Source organism: Haemaphysalis longicornis, unplaced genomic scaffold (assembly GCF_048455015.1).
Source record: "Haemaphysalis longicornis isolate Haplotype H1 unplaced genomic scaffold, Haemaphysalis longicornis Haplotype H1 scaffold_1, whole genome shotgun sequence".
Classification (NCBI taxonomy): Eukaryota; Metazoa; Arthropoda; class Arachnida; order Ixodida; family Ixodidae; genus Haemaphysalis; species Haemaphysalis longicornis.
The window spans coordinates 379,589,105-379,608,309 of record NW_027526203.1 but is presented as its reverse complement, the minus strand read 5'-3'; the positions used below and the strand labels follow the sequence as shown (position 1 = coordinate 379,608,309).

The window sequence follows — 19,205 nt, the reverse complement described above, 5'->3', positions numbered from 1 at the left end:
TTTAATAAAACAACACGATAGAAGTAATGAGGTTATTGATATTCATAAGAGCCAGTCGTGCTACTAATTGACAATAAAAAGACGTTAAAATTTTCTCGGCCTGTATAGTTTCTCTTTTCATTGCTGAATGGGCTTTCAAACTTAAGCAGTGTGTCAACAAAATTCATTTTATATCGTCTAAGGTTAGGCCGGCTTTTTTCCTGCCAGCAGAGCTGTTGCGCTCACATGCTTATAAAAGATTTCTGCCAACAGTTCACTCTTCTCTGTGGTTTCGGCACGGGAAAGAAAATGCATCGGTCACAATGGCATCATCCATTGTGGTCCTTTATACAACCTTATACCACACTGAGAAAATTGTAGAGGTGAAGGTTGATGATGCAAAACTATCGATAGTACACTACAGTGAACTTGGCATATTGCTGGTGGTAGTGAACTATTGCCAAATTATTAATATATTATTATAGATCGATAGACATTGCAGAATAATTGGCCAATATTCTTTTTTGAATGCCTGTGAAGAACGTCAAGGGACCTGCTAGGAAATCTCGTCTACACAGCAAAGAACATCCGCATGGTTATTCAAGAGTATTCTGACAATTACGGAACTGATGGAGAAACAAAAAAAAAACTTTGTTCACAGAAAATTCTCAATAATAAATTACCTAAAAGTTATCGCTCGTGGATTCTTGATCAGTTTTTGGTAGACTGACAAAATTTGTATGATTTGGTGCTACTTACAAATAGTCAGCGTATTGCTTTAATGAACAGGGTATGCTTCAATGAACAGAATATGCTTCACTACATAAAATAAAACATATTTCACCCCTTACAAGCAAGGTATGCATCCCCAAAACAGAATATTGCCCTGAATATAACATTAGCAGGACTTGATTTCAAGCCTAAAGACACAACTTTACATACATCAGAAATCACTAAACATGTCTTTTCAGTGAAATGCACTGCTATAATGAAGAAAATATTTAGCCTGCTACTCACAAGCCCACATGAACGCCATGAATGATAATTTCATTTTTATTATCTAAAGTAATTTCTCGTTATCTTTCAGAATGTTTGCATGTTACGGTTACTGGTGGCGTAAGGTTTACTTACACTTCAACCTGATGCGGAGATTGTGCGTGTGTTTGAGGGCTGGGTGGGGAGGGGATCCAGTGCTTGGAAATCCTATCCACTCGTGTGAACGAAAAATATGGGCAAGTTCATTCCACACGCGTGAAAGGAAATTTACTATTCCTTCCTAGAGCAAGTTGAGAAAAGTGCGAAAGCTAAGCGCGCATCCAACCTTCGCTGAAAGTGCGTCCAATTGATTGGCAAACCTTCAAAGACCAAAATCGCAAACAAAGAATGAAACCATGCGACAACTTTTGAATGAAACCATGCGACAACAAACCATGCGATACATGGTTTATGAGATAAAGGTATACTATTGTACTCCTTCTTCATGATCGATGCATGCATTGTCTTATCTAGAACCGTTCCTTTTTCGCGATTTTCAAGTAACCGTTTTGACACCATCGAAGCCTGGTTTCACGCACGCGTCGTGTGTCCAGAGATCTTATCAGAGCTTTTCGGACGACCAACCATTTTATGAGGAAATGCGTTAGTTTTTTTACATAATGCCATCAGTTCCACTAAGAAAACCTTCGCTTTAAAAAAGATAAAGGCACAAAAAACATAGACGAAAGAGGAAAAAAAATATGCCTCGTCTGTTGCACTAGTTTCTTGTTTTGTCCATGTTTCTCGCGCCTTTGTCTTTTTCAAGAATGAGCGCAAGACTCAGCAAGTGCACCTCATGAGCCCCAGTGCAGGATGCACTGGGTTTCTAATGTTAGCAGCTAATGTCAAATGACCTTCAATTCTTTCAGTAACTATCGCAAGACTGTCAACAGTACTACTGATAGTCAACCAGTGACAACATGATTGCCGCTCCAACTGCGCACAGCGAACTGTGCCAGAAGGCACATCCTGCTAGTTTTCAACAAATCTGTGCCCAACTTCCGTTACAAGCATAAATAAAACCGAATTGACTTTCTGAGTCCATATAGATATAAAGAGATTAAGTGGCTGTACAGACTTTGTTCCTGCACGACTCGCCGACCCTAGCCTTCCACCTTCACTTTTGACTGCTAAGTACTACAAGCTTGTGCACACAAATGACGCAACATGAATAAGCAAGGACGTTGTCAGAGTATTTCAGGATGTGTACCTAATTGGTGCATTATTTTTGGTGGTGGAAGGGGGGGTGTGCGTGGACAAGGGTCGGAGAGTCCTGTAGGATAAAAATCTGTACAGCCATTTATTAAAATCTATTTATATTTCTGTAGACTTAGAAAGTCAATTCGTTTTTTATTTATGCATAAAATGCAAATTTGTGAATAATGTAGATCGCGTGTACTGAGCTCATATTGTTCTGTTCTACGGTAAGCCATTTTGAAACAAAAAAAGACTTTGGCTTATTTTGTGAGTTTGCACACTTACATTTAGCAATGCATCTGGATATGAGCCAATTTGCTGTCTGAGGTGGAGTGATGGAAGAGGATATGCACATGTGTAACAGACACAATTTTGTGAATAGATTTATCTTTGCTTCAGAAAACGTGCTTGGGTGTTCTTGTGGGTTGTTTTCCCATGCTAAACGCAGTTTTACTGCTCCAAGACTTGCATCTCACTTCTCCAACATCCCCCTTTTGTTGCTCCAACGTGCTGGTCTTGGCTGCTACAAAACCCAATTTTGCTGCTTCAAAAACTGCTCCAAATGACTTCAGCCAATCACATCATTGGTCAACTATACTCTGTTACAAGTTAATAATTTCAAAAGCAGCACCTCCTCCAACTAATTACTGCCACTGGACATTTTTTCGCAATGCCTGACATAGTCCGGCAGCTAAGCTCAGTTTTATTAAAACACTTAACCAAAAAGCTGGAGAAAAGAGTGTGAGTTTACACTAAATACTTATAATTTATAGTGTACCAGGTGCACCAATTATATGAATACGCATGTTTAGATAAAGCACGCGGAGCAAGCTGCATCATCAAAACTATGGTAATAACTAAACTTGGAAAAATACTTGTACCAATTGTTTTGTTTATCGAGCATTTTACTTTGTTACTAGGTATTCTAAAATATTCTTATATGTATACTGTAAATAATATGAACTTTAAAACTCTCATTCTTCATTCAATGCCACAGGTGGTATTGCTTTGCTTTCATCCACTGTCGTGTGATATTACAACATGACTACTCCCATCACTACTATTCCCGGTCAGTTTTCGATGTGAACGCTGTGCAAAGGACGGCACTAGAGCATGGTTTCTCAAAGTTGGTTCCGCGGAACCTAGGGGTTCCGCAGGCCCCTCCTCGGGGTTCCGCGAGCCAGTGATAAATTTTCCCTCGTTCCGCACTCGCCAAGTAACTTAGGTAGATGGCGAACCCGAGGTGTGATCGATCTAAGGAACCTCCATTACGCATGCCCAAGTGTCAGTAAGCACATTTCAGTGCACAACACAAAGGCGCGAGCTGTGCAGAAGCTTGTAGTCAGCCAGACTCTGAAAACTGGCCGCGTGGTTAAACTATTGCACTTGAATCTCTGCCTTATATTACCCCCCTGCACACATCCCGTTTGGAGATAGGTGCCGCTAGCGTACGCGCTCGCATAAAGTCAATATTCACGAGCAATAAATTCAAAAGCAAGCAAGCTCGCTTCCTTTTGAATTTATTGCACGAGAATGTAGCGTGAACGGAATGAAAAATGGAGAGGGGGGGGGGGGTTTCCCTGGCACTTAACGGAGCTTAGCAGGGTTCCCTGGGACCAACATGCCTGAGAACCCCTGCACTAGAGGATGAGTAGCAGCAGAATTGGGCTCATTGGTGTTTTGTGCTCAAGTTGCGACTGTTAATGCAAACAAGTTGCAAATGTGACTTCTGCAGTCTTCTGTCCATACCCTTATGCTGGACACCATGCGAAACAACGTAGTCGAACCAGCCTGTTTGAAGTATTAGATGCCAATAATGCATGAATGATGATCTCTGTGAATTCAAGCAAATTATTGCTTCTTATGTGGCTTGCTACTTCTATTAATGAGTGCAATGATGAAAACCAGACTTGGCAGCAAAGCAGAAAATATCGTATTAGTCAAGCTTGGCCTCATTTCAAAAGCTGCACATACTGAAGTTTTCGTTTCAACACACCCGGTCTTCACAGATTGGTCAGCGGAGGGATATACACAAATATACACTTACATAGATTGTCATTATAAACTTGTAGTTGAGTATACAGTTAATGCTTTTACACCATTGACAGTTTTAAAAAATGATTAATGGCACGAGTGTCCCCAACATTGCTTCCAAACCTATTAACAGAACCAAGGTTAATGACATTCATACCCACTGGCAAAGATAGTAGGAATGTCAGAAAAAGATGACAGCTTAAGAACGACCAAGAAGAAGCTAGCTGTGGGCAAAGATAGAATGTGCCCAGTCAGAGACAAAAGAGGTCACACTACGTACAACACGGATGACATAATGAAAGTAGCGAAGCAGTTTTATATTAAGCTGCAAGCTAACAAAGCTACGTTAGGGGACAGTCTGAACCTATCAACTAGGTTTGTGAGGTCCCATTAGTAAATAAAGAGACGGTGGAAAAGGTGCTCACGGAAATGGAGAGGAAAAACTGCAGGTGATGACGGAACAACCATGATTCTTCTAAAGGCGGGAAAAGATGCTGTACTAAAAAAGCTTGAAAACCACTAAAGGCTCGATAACTTTTTGCTTGAACTAAAAAATCGCTTTGTAGCTCTCTAGGCTTTTGTTCGCTGGCCAATGATGCTCTGTTAGGTGAGAAATCATTAAAGATTGCCTTTCCCTTTCTCATTTTCCTTCCATTTTTTCATGACGTTGAAGAACACATCACGAAGCACCTGGAGCAAGCTAGGGCCATATTCTCGACTCCATCGTTGCCACCTAGCTAAAAGGCTGTTCTCATTGGCTTTCACTTTTGTCGCAAAGTTTGGAAGCCAATCAGAAAGGGTCCCTTTGACGCCGTCATAGTAAGACGGCATCCAAGCAAAGTCCGCCATCAAGTTTTGTCCCTCTATGCCGCCCTTAACGGAACTTTTTAGTGAGGTGCTGCTGCCTGGGAGAAGGCGTAGAAAATACAAGTGCAACTGACCATCAATTAAGTTGACAGCCGCTGCATCCACACTGGGTAGCTGATGGCGCTAATCTCCGACTGTTGTTGCTGACTGCTGTATAAATACAGTGTGGGCTAGTTGTCAGTGAGTACGATAGGCTCACATGTTCACCTGCATAAACCTTTCGACTGTGCTTGTACTGCAAGGCAAAACGTTTCAACGACATTGAAACTGGAACAAATCCTCTGCCTGTGGTAAGGCATCCTATTTTATAACGTTCGCTAGCTGATGTATTTTGTTAATTAAGAAGTGCATGACCAGTAAAAGTTCCAGCGTATATTTATTTTATACTTGCACGTCCCGGTCTCGGTGTTTGTTTCAGAAAAATGCTTAGGCAAGCTCTACAAATCTTGATTCACCATGCATTCATGATTCATGACGTCACAAACCATAGTACGGGAAAGCGCATGGGGTGTTGATACCTGTTTTTAGGCTTTTGTCATCTCTGTTAATAACCAAGTGCTGCTACTGTATTTGTATTCATGACACTTGAATTTACCGATGTAAACTTATTGCTTCTACACTTTAGTGTTAGTGTTCCCCTAGCCTGGAAAAATGCCACCGTAATTCTGATTCACAAGAAGGGCGACGTCAAAGAACTTAAAGGGGCATGAAGACAAAAAAACAAGCGTGGTTCATTAAAAAGCCACTTTGTCCCAATAACAGTGATACAAATGAGTTGCAAGTGTCAAGCAAATAATGGAGATATTAATGGAAACATATGAAGTAGTGGCGACTCCCCAGCCACTTTTTGGCATTTTCTCGATGCATCTCAGAATGTTGTGTGCGACTGGCGGCTGCCGACATAAGCCGCACCACGAAACATGACCGGGCAATTGTAGTGGGGCCTCTACTTCCGTTTCATTCTATCGCTTAAATGCTATCGTGCACCGATATCTATGTTTTTTGTGCTTGCCCCTATCCCCTACCACGGCACTTCTGCCAATGTTACAATCACTGTAGCATTAAATTTGAAAGTATTTCAATACTATTGCATTTTTTTGGTTACAAAAGCGTCTTTCCTGGTTGAAACGGAGCTCAGTTATAATATAGTTACCAAAACCTCGTTAATTCAAATTAAACAAAGTTGTATTTTGTCTTCATGGCAATAACTAACCTCATATGTGACAGCCTAGATTTCCACCGAGCAGGAGAACAGGCTAGATTTACAAAAATATACTCAACAACATTATATCCATGTCATCAATCAAGCAAGAGAAAAATCCACACAGTATAATAAACCCATTTGCACGGAATTTACAGACAACAACAACAAAAAAGTTTGAATTTATAGATGCCACCACGGTACTAGAAGCAATAGAAAGACTAGGGAATAGAGCAGACTTACACAAGACCCTTGGAGGACATATACAAGGTATGTACAGGCAGGAAAATCTTCCACGAGAAGAGCGGAAAGTTTCCGATCAGAGAGGGAGTAATACAAATCTGTGAGACACCATCACAGCACACCTGGAGGAGGTATTCAGGAAGATTGACTGGGAGAGGTCAGGTCAGTGGGTAGTTATTGAGAGTATTTGAGTTACTTTACATTTGCAGACAACATTGTCTTGTTCAGCGAGTCTGGAGAACGCCTTCAAAAAGTGCTTCACGGCATGCATTCAGAAAGTTTGGACGTAGGGCTAAAGTTAAATGTGAATACGTATATCGGAAATAATTTTAAAGGGGCCATGCAGACAAAACACAAGTTTGGTTCATTCAAAAGATTGCCTCTTCAGAATCATACTGACACCACTTTTAACATACACTTTGCTCAGAACAGCTATATAATTAGGAAAAAAGGGAATGACCATGCGACCCACTAGCTCATTTCCCACAACAGAACCTATGATGTCATATGTGCCCAGCTGTGCGATTGGCTGAGGCCGGCAAAAGCAAACGCAAGTTAGGCAGGGCTTATAAGCTGGCTGAACGAGCTGTTTGTGCTTAAATTTATGCATATTCATTTTACAGCAGTAAGGGTGAGGTAGACAATGAAAGTTACAAAAATACACGCAAGCATAGAAGTACTGATGCGCACTGCTGTTGGTGCTGGGTGCACTATGCTTGTTTTAGCTGCATAGCACTTTACCGCTTTGGAGTTGTCTTACACGACACTGGCCGATTGGTGAAAGCGTGACCCTGTTTGTCGAGCATACCTCATGTTTCACGAGACGATTACTTTTTACATTAACAAAAAACAAGCCAGGTGCAAATACGCACAAAAACAAAGCAACGGTGGACAACGGTTCGTGGATGACTATAGCAGCGCCATCTTGGAGGACTGACGGCAAGCAAGGCTGCAGAGCCGAACGACGCCGTGGAAGTTCTTTTGAATACGTGCTCTTATGACTTTATTGCTGACGTCTCGAAAACACGCGATTTGGCGGGAGAATCAAAATTTTAAATTAAATTAATTAATTTCTCAGTGACTACGGCATCATTTGCTGCCAGACAAGCGCTGAGGGCACTATAAAACACGAATCTTTCGAATAAAACAAACTTGTATTTTGTCTGCATGGCCCCTTTAAATATATATGCAAAAGCATCCTCTTGAGCCCAGGATATAAAATGCCTGAAGATATGGACAAATATTACTTCCTTGGATGGGCTGTCAGCGCTACGTCAACCATGAGGAAAAAAAACCGGTGCAGAATAGAGTTGGGCTGGAATGCACTCGGCAAGCACTCTCATATAATGAATAGCAGGCTGCCTCTGTAACTAAAAAGAATGGTGTAAAACCATTGCATATTTACGGTGATGACTTGAGGGACAGACGCTTGACACCTTGCCTAGAAAGAACTTAGGTCAGCCCAATGAGCTGCGGAGCAAAGAACGGAAGAACAATGGCTAAAGGGGCCATGATGAGAAAATACACGTTTGGTTCACTAAAAGAGACTGCCTTGTCCAAGTAACAATGATACCAATTATATCGCAAACATTAAACAAATATTCAAGATATTAAAGAAAACACGTGGAGCAGTAACAGCTCCCCAGCCACTTTTCGGTGATTCATGTCACAGAATCTTGGTCATGCGATTGGTGGCCGCCGACCTAAGCTGCCACCACCAAGAAACATGACTGGGTCTCTAGTTCCGTCTGAGTGCTGACCCATATTATGCCACTTCTGCCCATTTAACATCACTATAGGCGCAAAATTTGGCAGTATTTCTTGCATTTTTTTTTTTTTTTCAGTTAAAAACCACCTTTTGTGGCTGGACTGGAGCTGAGCAAGTTACCAAAGGCTAGCTCTTTCAAAATGAACAAAGTTGTGTTTTTTCTTCATGGCCCTCAGGAAACAGGCGTCTTGGATGAGGGAACAAACGCAGGTAGAATACATCATAGCTCAAACCGAGAGAAAAAAATGGACTTGGCATGTGGTGTAACAAAAAGACAACCAATGGGCAGCCAATTTAGCACAGTGACTACCGGGAGGTGGGACTAGAAGTAGGGGAAGGTCATTAACTCGATGGGAGGATGATGTAAAAACATTCGGGGGCAAAGAACGGACTTGGGCAGCAGAGGACAGTTGCAGTTGGAGGTCTATGGGACAGGCCTTTGTCCTGCAGCGTACATAAATGATGGCAGGTCATGATGATTAAGAAGAAGAAGATGATGATGATGACCAACTAAGCTAATGTAACAATGAAAATGGTGTAGTAGTTTTTGGGAGGGGAAGAGAGGAGAGGGGGACACGTATGAAGTGCGAGACACATGCATGACGAGAGCACGCGATTGGCATTCGACTGATCGTGATGACGGCCACACAGGACGACCAGTTTTGGCACCGTATGCTCATTGGAGGAGGCTCACGACGCTAGATTGGCAAGCCAGATGCAACCGTTCAATCGTTGCGACCGTCGTGCGGCCGCAGCCAATGAGTGCGAAAGTTTTGTCATAATGGAATCACTGTGAAAGTTGCTTTCAAAGCCCTGAGGAGGCGCTAGTGGCAGTTCTGAGTATTTTGAGGAGAGCAGTGCCGGGCAGCGCAGGGCGCACTAACACGCTTTTCGCCGATGCGCTTCTGCGAAGGGAGAAGGGGCTCCCGCCACGAGTCCCTACAGTGCATTTTTTTTTCTGCTTTCTATATATATTTTTTTCAGAAGTGGTTTGCCTTGGTGGGCTAGATGGCTCATGGCTGTGCGGAGTTGGTGGTGACAAAAAGCTCCAGTGAATATCCCAGAGTAGCAAAGAAGATAGAGCCAACGCAGAACGCGTCATGCATTGAAAACGACAATACCTGCAGACGCCTGGTAGGCACTGTTGCCAGCAGTACCAACAGCATGGACAAGCGGAATCGTTGGTGCTAAATGTCGTCACACTGATCTGCTGAACATATAAAATGCAGTGTATAATGTAATAGTACTATTAATTTTTACTTCAAGTTGATAAACGTTTTCTTTTCCTGCTCGGATTTCTCTTGCACATATATCTAAATTGGCCAAAGTGCGGCTGAACAGGGAGGCACCCATGGAAAGAAAGCAGTGGGCAGGGCGATGCCGGTGACGCATCGCATGCACGCAGCGGAGCACGTGTCTCAAATTTACCCATGCAGCTAGTCGTGGCAGCCATATTTCTGACCAGTTGTGCATCACACTGGATGGCCCCTTCGTGCATGTGTCTCGCACTTAATGCTAGGATGATGATTCACTGTCTCCACCACACCGTGACTAATAAAATTTCCATCTATCTATCCATCCACTGCTTTTTGTATAGTCTTTTTTTACATTTCAGCATCAGTACTAAACGAAAATCTGCATTAACTGTCACAGTATCAGGGTAGCCAAATATTGTAAAACTACCATCAGTACTGTCGACAGTTAATTATTATTAGTGTTTTGCACTATTTTAATTTTAAAAACTATCGATAATGTGGCATGTTATTGATACTATTGTTATCTTTAAAAAACTATCAATAATACTGATAACATGCCACATTCATCACCACAGACAGGGCATGAAAGCAAGCGAACATTGCTAACGTAACAAAAACGGTGCACTGTTCTGTTGGAGGGAGGTGTGGAGGGGATATTTAATGTTAATATAATGGTTCCCTCTAAATCAACCACTGATGCTCACATCATTATTCTAAATTTCTGCATTTGTATCAAACAAAAATGACCACTGATCGCCACAGTACCACTAGCAGATGACCCATGATCCTTTTCCAATTTTTCGTTCGTTAGAATCTGACAGTCACAATGTGCCGCAGAGGACAAAAGCACAAACAAAGGTGCGCAGTGCAGAGAGGAGCAGACGCAGATAGCATCTGTGAATTCTGGGCACACAGTAGGTGTGTAACATCAGTCTGGCAATTACGGTGCAATGCAAGCACATTGCAAAAATGGCTGAGTCACCTCTCCTGTGTTATTTTACCCGGTGGTTGAGACTTTTCCAAGCAGTGACCACGTTGTGAGAGATGCAGTCATCCACATCATCACAGCATGGCCAGCTAGCTTTCACTAGGGCTCAGCTACTTGTTGCCTCCCAGGGACAGCAGGACAAATACCGTAGTGTAGCCGTGCAGGCATGGTTGGTTCAGTATGGTTTCTGGTGGCTTCTTATTAGGCACATACTCCACTCCAATCTCTCCATTGCCAAAGGCACCCATAAGCGGCACTCCAGGAAAAACCCGTGAGAAGGCGTCTGCCTCAACGTTGTGCTTGCCGTGCTGCTTGATGCCACGTGCGACACAGGCAAACATGAAGCCTATGGAGTTGGCCTTGTCCCAGTTGTCAAAGTCACACGCTTGCTTGAACTTGGTCAGCTCCTCCTCCACAGACTGCTCACCCCGTACTGAAGGGCCCAGTATGGTTGACGCAGCACGCACCGCGTCTCCAGAGAAGCAGTAGCCGCCACACACGCACAGCTCATCGGTGCCACCAGGGCGGTTGACTATGCCCAGGTGATCGAGAACCGCTCCGCCAAGAGCAAAGCGGCTAGCGCCGCAGCTGGCCACGAAGTCGTTGATCATTTCAAAGAGCTGCTCATCCTCTTCATCGAGGGTGTAGTCAGCGACGGTGAACCAGAGGATGCATTTCACGTCCAGAGCCTCATCGCCAACAGGAAGGCCAACGATGCTTTTGAAGTAGTCAGTGGCATACCTGCACAGCCGTTTCATTCCATTGAAAACTTCATCTAAAAATCCTAGGCCCACAGTGCACCCTCAAGCAATCCCTCTCACGTAGTCCCACATAACCTGGACTAAAATCACTATAATGAGCAAACAATTCCCTACTCACAGGAAGCAGGATGCTCTAGAAACACGTCAAATACACTTCTAAATTTGCTCACTTCGGGTAATGACTTGGCTCCTCAATTTAGTAGCACATAGCTGCTTCAAGAGTCCCAAAAAAGTGCAAAAATAGAGCACAGTTCCTAAATATTCAATCCTGAGTGCGCAGCCATCCACTGAAAAAATGAAGACTACTGTGTACCATTATGTGCTGCCACATACCGAAGGTGCCAGGTAATTGTTAACTCCACAGGCATACCTGGCCCGCTTAAACTTTAGTTCACAGTAAGCTAAATTGCTCCATTTATTTAGACATATTCCGGTAACAATAGGGAATCCTCACAGAGTCTGAAGGAAGAAAAATTACTGGAGATGATCAGAGCTTTCTAATAAAGTGAAAGTGAAAGATTGATTGATTAATAGAGTCTAACGTGCCAAAACTACACAGGCTATGAGGCTATAAGGTAGTGGAGGGCTGCAGATTAATTTTGACCACCTGGGGATCTTCAACATGCACCGAAATCTCGAACACACAGGAGTTTTAGCTTTTCGCCTCCATCAGAAAGGCGGCCGCGGCGGCCGGGAATCGAACCCGCATCCCTGGGCTCAGCAGCACGTCTTAGCCACTGAGCCACCACAGCAGTTGTGAAAGTGAAAGCCCAGTGGGACCTTCTGTTGATCTGTTGAACTTTCTGTTGAACCTTCATGTTGCTGCAGCAGCTTCATTCATGGCCGCTTGCTTATGACGGTGTTTACGACGAGCAGCATTTCAAGCTGCTCAAGCCTCTTCCACCATGGCGTACTTTCTTGGTCTTCCCTACTCGCGATTAGGGCCTGGTGCGTCATCACCCATAGCTGTGTAAAATGAAGCTCTGAACGCACACTGACGTATATACTGGACATGTCCAAAACGTTCTACAGTTCGTTGCCCTTTTTCAGTACCCCCTTCGGCGCTGTTGTTTCCCTTTCCCATTTCACTCTGTCGCCCTTCCTCAGAACCCTCCTCCAGCACTGCTGTTTCCCCTTCCCGCTGCGTGCTTCAATATTCTGTACCTCACACACTTTTTTTTGTGCGCTTCACAACGCGACCCTGACGCACAGAGACCGAAGGCTTTCGCCTTAAAAATTGAACACGCATTCATCTAAAGTAACACGAGTAATGCGATCACTAGGCTCACTGTGCAATGTGCACGCTCACGAGAAGACGGGAACGCTAGGGTGGTTTTGGGAATAAACTCCCCTTAGAGGCTGGCGTCGGTTGCCTTTGTCTCATGCCTAAAGTGACCATATTACTCGGACCCCAAAGTGGGACAGGGAGGGAGGAGGGGGGGATGTAAGGAAGGACGTGGCACATAGCTTGAAGGGACACTAAATGTCTCAACGCAATTTTGTTTTAACTGAAAGATCATTTGTTTCGTAGTTCTCTTGGCCTTTCTTCGACGAGCAACAATGAGTTATTTGCTGAATAAGTAAATAAGTACTGAAGCACGTCCACTCAGCTCTCGTCAAACGCAGAACGGTGTACTGAAGGGTTTGTTGGTACACTGTAACTTCAAGAAAACAGCTCACACATTGGGACTAAACAAGAAACAATAGTTTCCTGCTTATTCCTGTCGTGTGCGTTTTTTTCTTGAAGTTCCTCAAACAGTTTCTTTTGGCTCTTTCATTCCTCCAGCTTTTCATTAGTGACACTGGGCTTGATACATTTTCCATATTTCCAGCCGAAGTCAGGAAAAAACGCCGTCCCACAAGCAGGCTGCGCGACAGCGGGACCACAGCCGCAAAACCGGGATGTGTCCCACCTAGATCGGGACGTCTGGTCACGTTACTCATGCCTGTCACCCAATCCGGCGCCGTTGTCACGGCAGCCACGCGCGTGTGGAGGATCGCCCGAGTCGGACCCACCCACATTTTGGTGCCCTTAACGTGGGGCCTCTACTGCAAACGCGATTGAGGCGCATACAGGCAAAATGGCAAGCAACGCCAGCGAGTGGAGCGACCGGAGGAGTATCGCCGACATTGACACTTCCGAGGCTGGAGGCACGTAGGTCTACTTTCAACAAGGCGGCGTGTCGGCTTCCCCGCCGCGTCGTACCCGCGCAGACGCGCCGGTGGCAGCGATGAGTTGTTCCCCAAGCACCATGTGGTGCGGTGCTCTGCATTCGAGTATGCAGCAATTGGGAGTACGCAAACGCACAAAAATTAACCCGTCACTACAGGGCTTTTGAGTTCGAGCTTTGAGCCGCAGCGGCGGCCGATAGGACGTCGGACATACAGGGTGTTGCTACGACAATTGGAACACTATAAAAATTTTTCCTGAGTGAACCGCCGCTCTGTTTGCGCTCAAACTTCACACGAAGGTCACATTTTGTGGTCTATTTTGTTTGACACCGCGAACAATGACGGTACTTAGCTGTTTATCCTGAAAAATAAATAAAATGATTTTCGCCTATGGGAAAGTGCCGGCTGATTTAGACGTGCGATCCAGCGCAAGTTGATGTTGGAACGACGGAACAACCTGGGGTATGCAGAGGGAAAGGCACGTTTGGGATTCACGGTAGGAAGGAGCCAAATGGTGCAGCAGACGATCAGAAAATGCACCTAGGAATAAGCTAGCAGACTATCAGAAAACCCGGTTTCTGGGCTCGCACGTCCAAAACAGCCGCCATTTTCCCATAGGCGAAAATCGTTTTTATTTATTTACAGGATAAACAGGTAAGTACCGTCGTCGTTCCTGGTGTCAAACAAAATAGACCACAAAATGCGACCTTCGTGTGAAGTTTGAGCGCGAACAGAGCAGCGGTTCGCTCAGGTAAAATTTTTATAGTGTTCCAATTATCGTCGCAACACCCTGAGAGCGAGGAGGACGTTGAAGGTAAGTCTTTTCTTTTCGCTTCCAGTGGTGCGATGGGAGACGAAATCGTCTCCACACCGTCCACACTACTGGGTACGTGCATCTCGTTTCCGGAAAGGGGGAGAAGGTTCCGCCCGAGATAGCTTCGCGTGGCTCAGCAGGGGGCTCGTTTTGTCGCAAGGTCACCCCGTGACGATGCGTCGCTTTCGCTCGTTTTCATCGCAAGTGGGAACAGGCCTTCAGGCGCGGCGCCCGTAAGCCGCAGCTGGCTTTATTACGGCAGCCTGTATGCTGCGGTAGGTGATGTGTGTGTGTGGGCGAGCGTGACTGTCATAGTGCCCGTAAGCCGTTCCCATTGCAGCGGGCGCTGGGTCTAGTGCAGCTGGTAATGCTGCGACCCAAGGTGTTTGAGAATGTGGGTGCGCCCGTGAGCCGCTAGTACTGCGGTTTGCGCGGGCTATGGTGCAGCCGGTATTGCTGCGAGTGAGTTGCAGGACCCCTGCCTGCTTGACGTTAAAGGCCCGTTCCCACTTGCGATGAAGGAAAGCAACAGCGACGGGAATTCCGTCGCTTTGTCACACGACGATCGTTTTTGTCGCGGCGCGGCAAAGTGACATGATTCCCATCGCTTTCGCTGGCTTTCGCTCGCTTTCGTTGCAAGTGTGAACGGGCCTTAACGCACCCAGGCAAAGAAAACTCGAACGGGTATGTCGAAGCCATCACCCGTGTTATGTCAGATGAGCTGCTTCCAAGTAAGCTGTCCCGCCAGTGACAAAAGTTGGCGGAAATCCGCTGTTCCCTCCCTCAAGAGTGTGAATCGCTCGCATCGGATCGTGAAAGCGGAGCCCTCTGCACACGGATGGCACTGGGAGCCATGCCATTTGCCAGTCACCACCGCCAAGGACAGTGAGGACGGACCAGCTTTAAGAAAGCTAACGCCAGATCTGGATTTCCCGTCGATCACCCGTTTTAAAGGAGCCATGAAGAGAAAACACAAGTTTGGTTCATTCAAAAGATTGCCTCGTTAGAATCATACTGACACCACTTTTAACGTAAACTTCGCTCAAATAAGCTACATAATTAGGAAAAAAGCGAATGGCGATGCGACCCACCAGCTCATTTCCCGCAACAGAACCTATGATGTCATTCGAGCCAGCTCTGCGATTGGCAGAGGCCGGCACAAGCAGACGCAAATTAGGTAGAGCTTACAAGCTAGCCAAACGAGCGATTTGCGCTTAAATTTAGGGCACATTCTTTACAAAGCAATAAGAATGGTGGGAGAAACAGTGGAAGTTACGAAAGCACATGTAAACATAGAAGTACTGATGCGTACTGCTGTTGGTACTGCGCGCACTATGCTTGGTTTAGCTGCACAGCACTGCAGGGCTTTGGGGTTGTCTCAGACGACACTGGCAGATTGACGCAAGCAACGGTGTCTTACGTGACCATATTTGTCCAGCGAGCACTGTTTCAGGGAACGATTTTTTTCTCCCAGAACAAAAACAAGCCAGGTTTAAATACGGTCAAAAACAAACCAAAGGCTTGCCACGGTATGGTGGCGCCATCTAGGTTCAGGTAACGTAAAGAAACGCAGGAACGCCACTGTAGGGTACCTGGAGGCCAGCACCGCCGTACAGGGTAAAGACCCCTTTTTAACGGTCTCGTGCCGCCGCAATTGGGTCAACGTGCTCAACGCGTTGTTTTTTTCGTTTCCCACGAGACCTAGCAACGCGAAACAGATAAGATGATTCAAACTTCGCCAGTAAATCGCATTGCGGCGATAACTTTAGCGCGGTTTTCCCACAATGACTTCCTTCGGCGGCGAGTGAGCGACCCAAAATGGCGGTGCCAGCGTATATTTGTCTCTACCCTGTACGGCGGACGCGTGAATCAAGGTACTCCATGCTGCAGAGCAGTCGGTTCCTGTGATGTCATAGCAGACCCAGAAAACAAACGATTTAGCAGGAAAATCCAAATTTTAACTTAAATTGATTAATTTCTCAGTGAATAAAGCATCGTTTGTATCCGGACAAGCGCTGGGGGCACTGTAAAAGACGAAATCTTTCGAATAAAACAAACTTGCATTTTCTCTTCATGGCTCCTTTAAAGGGAACGGGAACAGTCTATCCTATCCTATCTATCTAGCTGAACTACTCGGCGAGGCCGTCCAGTGAAGGTACAGGTGCTCCAAAAGTTCCACAAGGGTCAAGAGAGAGGCATTCACACTGTGCTATTTTCGTGTCTTCACTATAAATTAAAGGCCTACGAACATTAAAATCTTCGAGTACTTATTAGCTGAAGTATACATTACCTCAAGTGCAATGCTACTCATGCATAATTTGTAAGCTGAAAACAAGGTTCCAGTCGAAAAAAAAAAAAAAAAAAGGACGCACGCACACATAGTGAGATAACTATGACATGATTCACATCTGAATCGTGGAAATATAGAGGCATGATAGTGGAATCAAGTGTTATTACTTGTTGGTTTGCAGTACGGTACTGATACTTGCATGCCTTCTTTTGATGACTGGAGGGACCAGTCAAATGTACCTACCTGCTCTATTCACAGCCTCCCGAATAACCCACATTTCTTCACAGCATATATGCAAAATGTTTGTTCCACTATTTTCTATCTTAATTACTTATTTGTAATTGTTTGCATCACCATCTTATCAAGCACTAGTACATGAACAATCAGATGTGTAAGTCTTGACTGCCAGTTTTTTTTTTGTACATATGTTTATGTTCTATGCACACTCAAGCAAAGATATTCGTATCCAAAAATATTCCCTTTATTCGCATGCAGTTCTGAAATTTCATATTCAAAAATATTTGATTTGATTAGCTGTACCAAATTTGATATTTGTGCACCTCTACTCCAAATATGCACACACCCTTACACATCAAAATGATAAGGCAATATCATAAAACGGGTGATGCAGCAAGTTCACCCTTTCAACTCTTCTGATTATACGGTGACCACGTGTTGCTATGTGGGTGTGATTGACAAGTTGCACCGAAGTCTTTGCACACTTGAGATAACAAAAAAATAAAACGCGGTTCCACCCTGTGTGAAATCTGCTGAAACACAGGAGCTGTGGGTTGTCTTTACAAATATTCCCTTTAGCTTCGGCTTCTTGTGCGTAATGCATCTTAGCAGCCAATTTCCAGTAAAACAGCAGTCACGGCCGTTTTCGGTAACCACACTTCCTCCGCAGATGGCTATGTATTGACGGCAGACAGTAAACTACAACGTGCACAACTTCACGGTGAACTAACTGATTACAAGAAGTAAATGAAACTCAGCATCGTGGTAGAGCCGCCTTAGCGGCTAACTGCCGTAAATTTGTTTCAGGGTAATTTTGATAACACAAGAGTTAGAGCTGTATTGTGTAATCTTACTCCCTTCGTAGATGGCTATGTTTCACTGCACAACACACAATGTGGGAAAGCCAGTTTACAAAGACCAAGCTTACGCCAATCTAGTTGGCTTCACCTCCAAATACAAATTCATTGCTGGGAAGAAATTTTAACAGTGGCAGTATAAGCCGTCTTCTCAAAATATGAAAGTCCTAGGGCCTTTTTTAAAATTTTGAATGAATTTTTTCTGTACTGGTTTTTGAGGGCGGAGAAACCTGCTGCAGAGGGGGCGTGACACGATTACAAGGACAGACTAGTCCAGCCCAACCCTGAAACAGATCCGCTATTAAAATTTACAACCAAGTGTTTGCCCAAGAGGTGTGATGGATGAGCCACATTCCAACCTATCTAGATTAGGCTCTGCCAGCACCAGTAATTATGTGACCTGCATAAAGACATCATTTCATGTAGACAATGCGATCTTGATGGGTAGTGGCCATAACCATTGAAGCGTACGGGGAATGCAGCAAAAGCAATGCACTGCTGCGGGCTCTCCACGCATCAACAAAGTTGACAGTGACAATAATGATGATATACATTTATTTAGCTTCTTAGCCAATGTCCTGTATCAACGACTACACCAACAATGGCAATGACTGTTTTGGCTGTGAACTGACCATGCATCAACGAAGACAGTGTCAATTGTTGTAGCCAACGAAAACAATGAATGTGATGGTCTACATTTAGCTATTCATAGTTTACACTGTAGGTGACAGTTGACTGTCCCATAAGGGGCTAAGAAAATGAAAAAAGAAGCTGAGCAATAAGCAAAAAACGATCATTTTGCAAACTTCGGAATAAAACAGCTCCACAAATGCTCAAGAAAGTACAGTAACATATTACAAGAACCTTCTCTAGATCTCGCAGGTAAAGTTTATTATTTATTTATTTCCATCCCCTCAGGGCTAAGGATATTGTTATGAAGGGGAGTAGATGGTTTCAAAGCAGTATTTGAAAAACACAAAGCAAACAATAATAGAATAATATACAGTTTTCTACACAAAGAGGCTAGACACTGCAGATCTAAAAGCTGCAGAATCCGAGATTTCAGCAGTGGTGCTTAATAAGCAGCCTGAATTTCATGAACAGATGGGCACGTGATTATTCCAAAAATAAGTCATGCCCTACATCATCAGGATGTGCAAAATGGTGCTGCTGCTTGGATGGCAAACATCAGTGCAACATGCCTATACTATGCCACTGCACGCAAAAATAATGGCTCACCGATGCAGGTACCCACGAGAGAGCAAACTTCACTGCACAGGCTGGCGCTTAAATCATGTCTCTCTTCTTCCCTGCCACAGTTCAAATGTCGGCGGGGCTAGCAGCACCCCTCCTCCTTTCCACACTGCAGTTGTCGCTATACCCGATTCCAGCTACAGGCGGGCGCTCGCATGTGGCCACTGCAGTCACTGTTTCGGGATGGCAGTAATGATGTCTTTCTGTGGATGCTTGACTAGTGCAGCTGAAGACTACGGCAGCTGCGGACAC

The 19,205-nt window shown here is 44.6% G+C and overlaps 1 protein-coding gene across 1 annotated transcript in view; it reads right to left on the bottom strand.

Moving 5' to 3' along the window:
- Positions 1 to 588: 588 nt before the first annotated feature.
- LOC144155168 (F-box only protein 22-like) overlaps positions 589 to 19,205 on the bottom strand; it is a 42,009-nt gene continuing 23,392 nt past the window's right edge. The window contains exon 4 of the mRNA XM_077686449.1: positions 589 to 11,309. Coding sequence (XP_077542575.1) covers positions 10,679 to 11,309 — 631 coding nt within the window. The 3' untranslated portion in view covers positions 589 to 10,678. The remainder of the gene's footprint in view (positions 11,310 to 19,205) is intronic.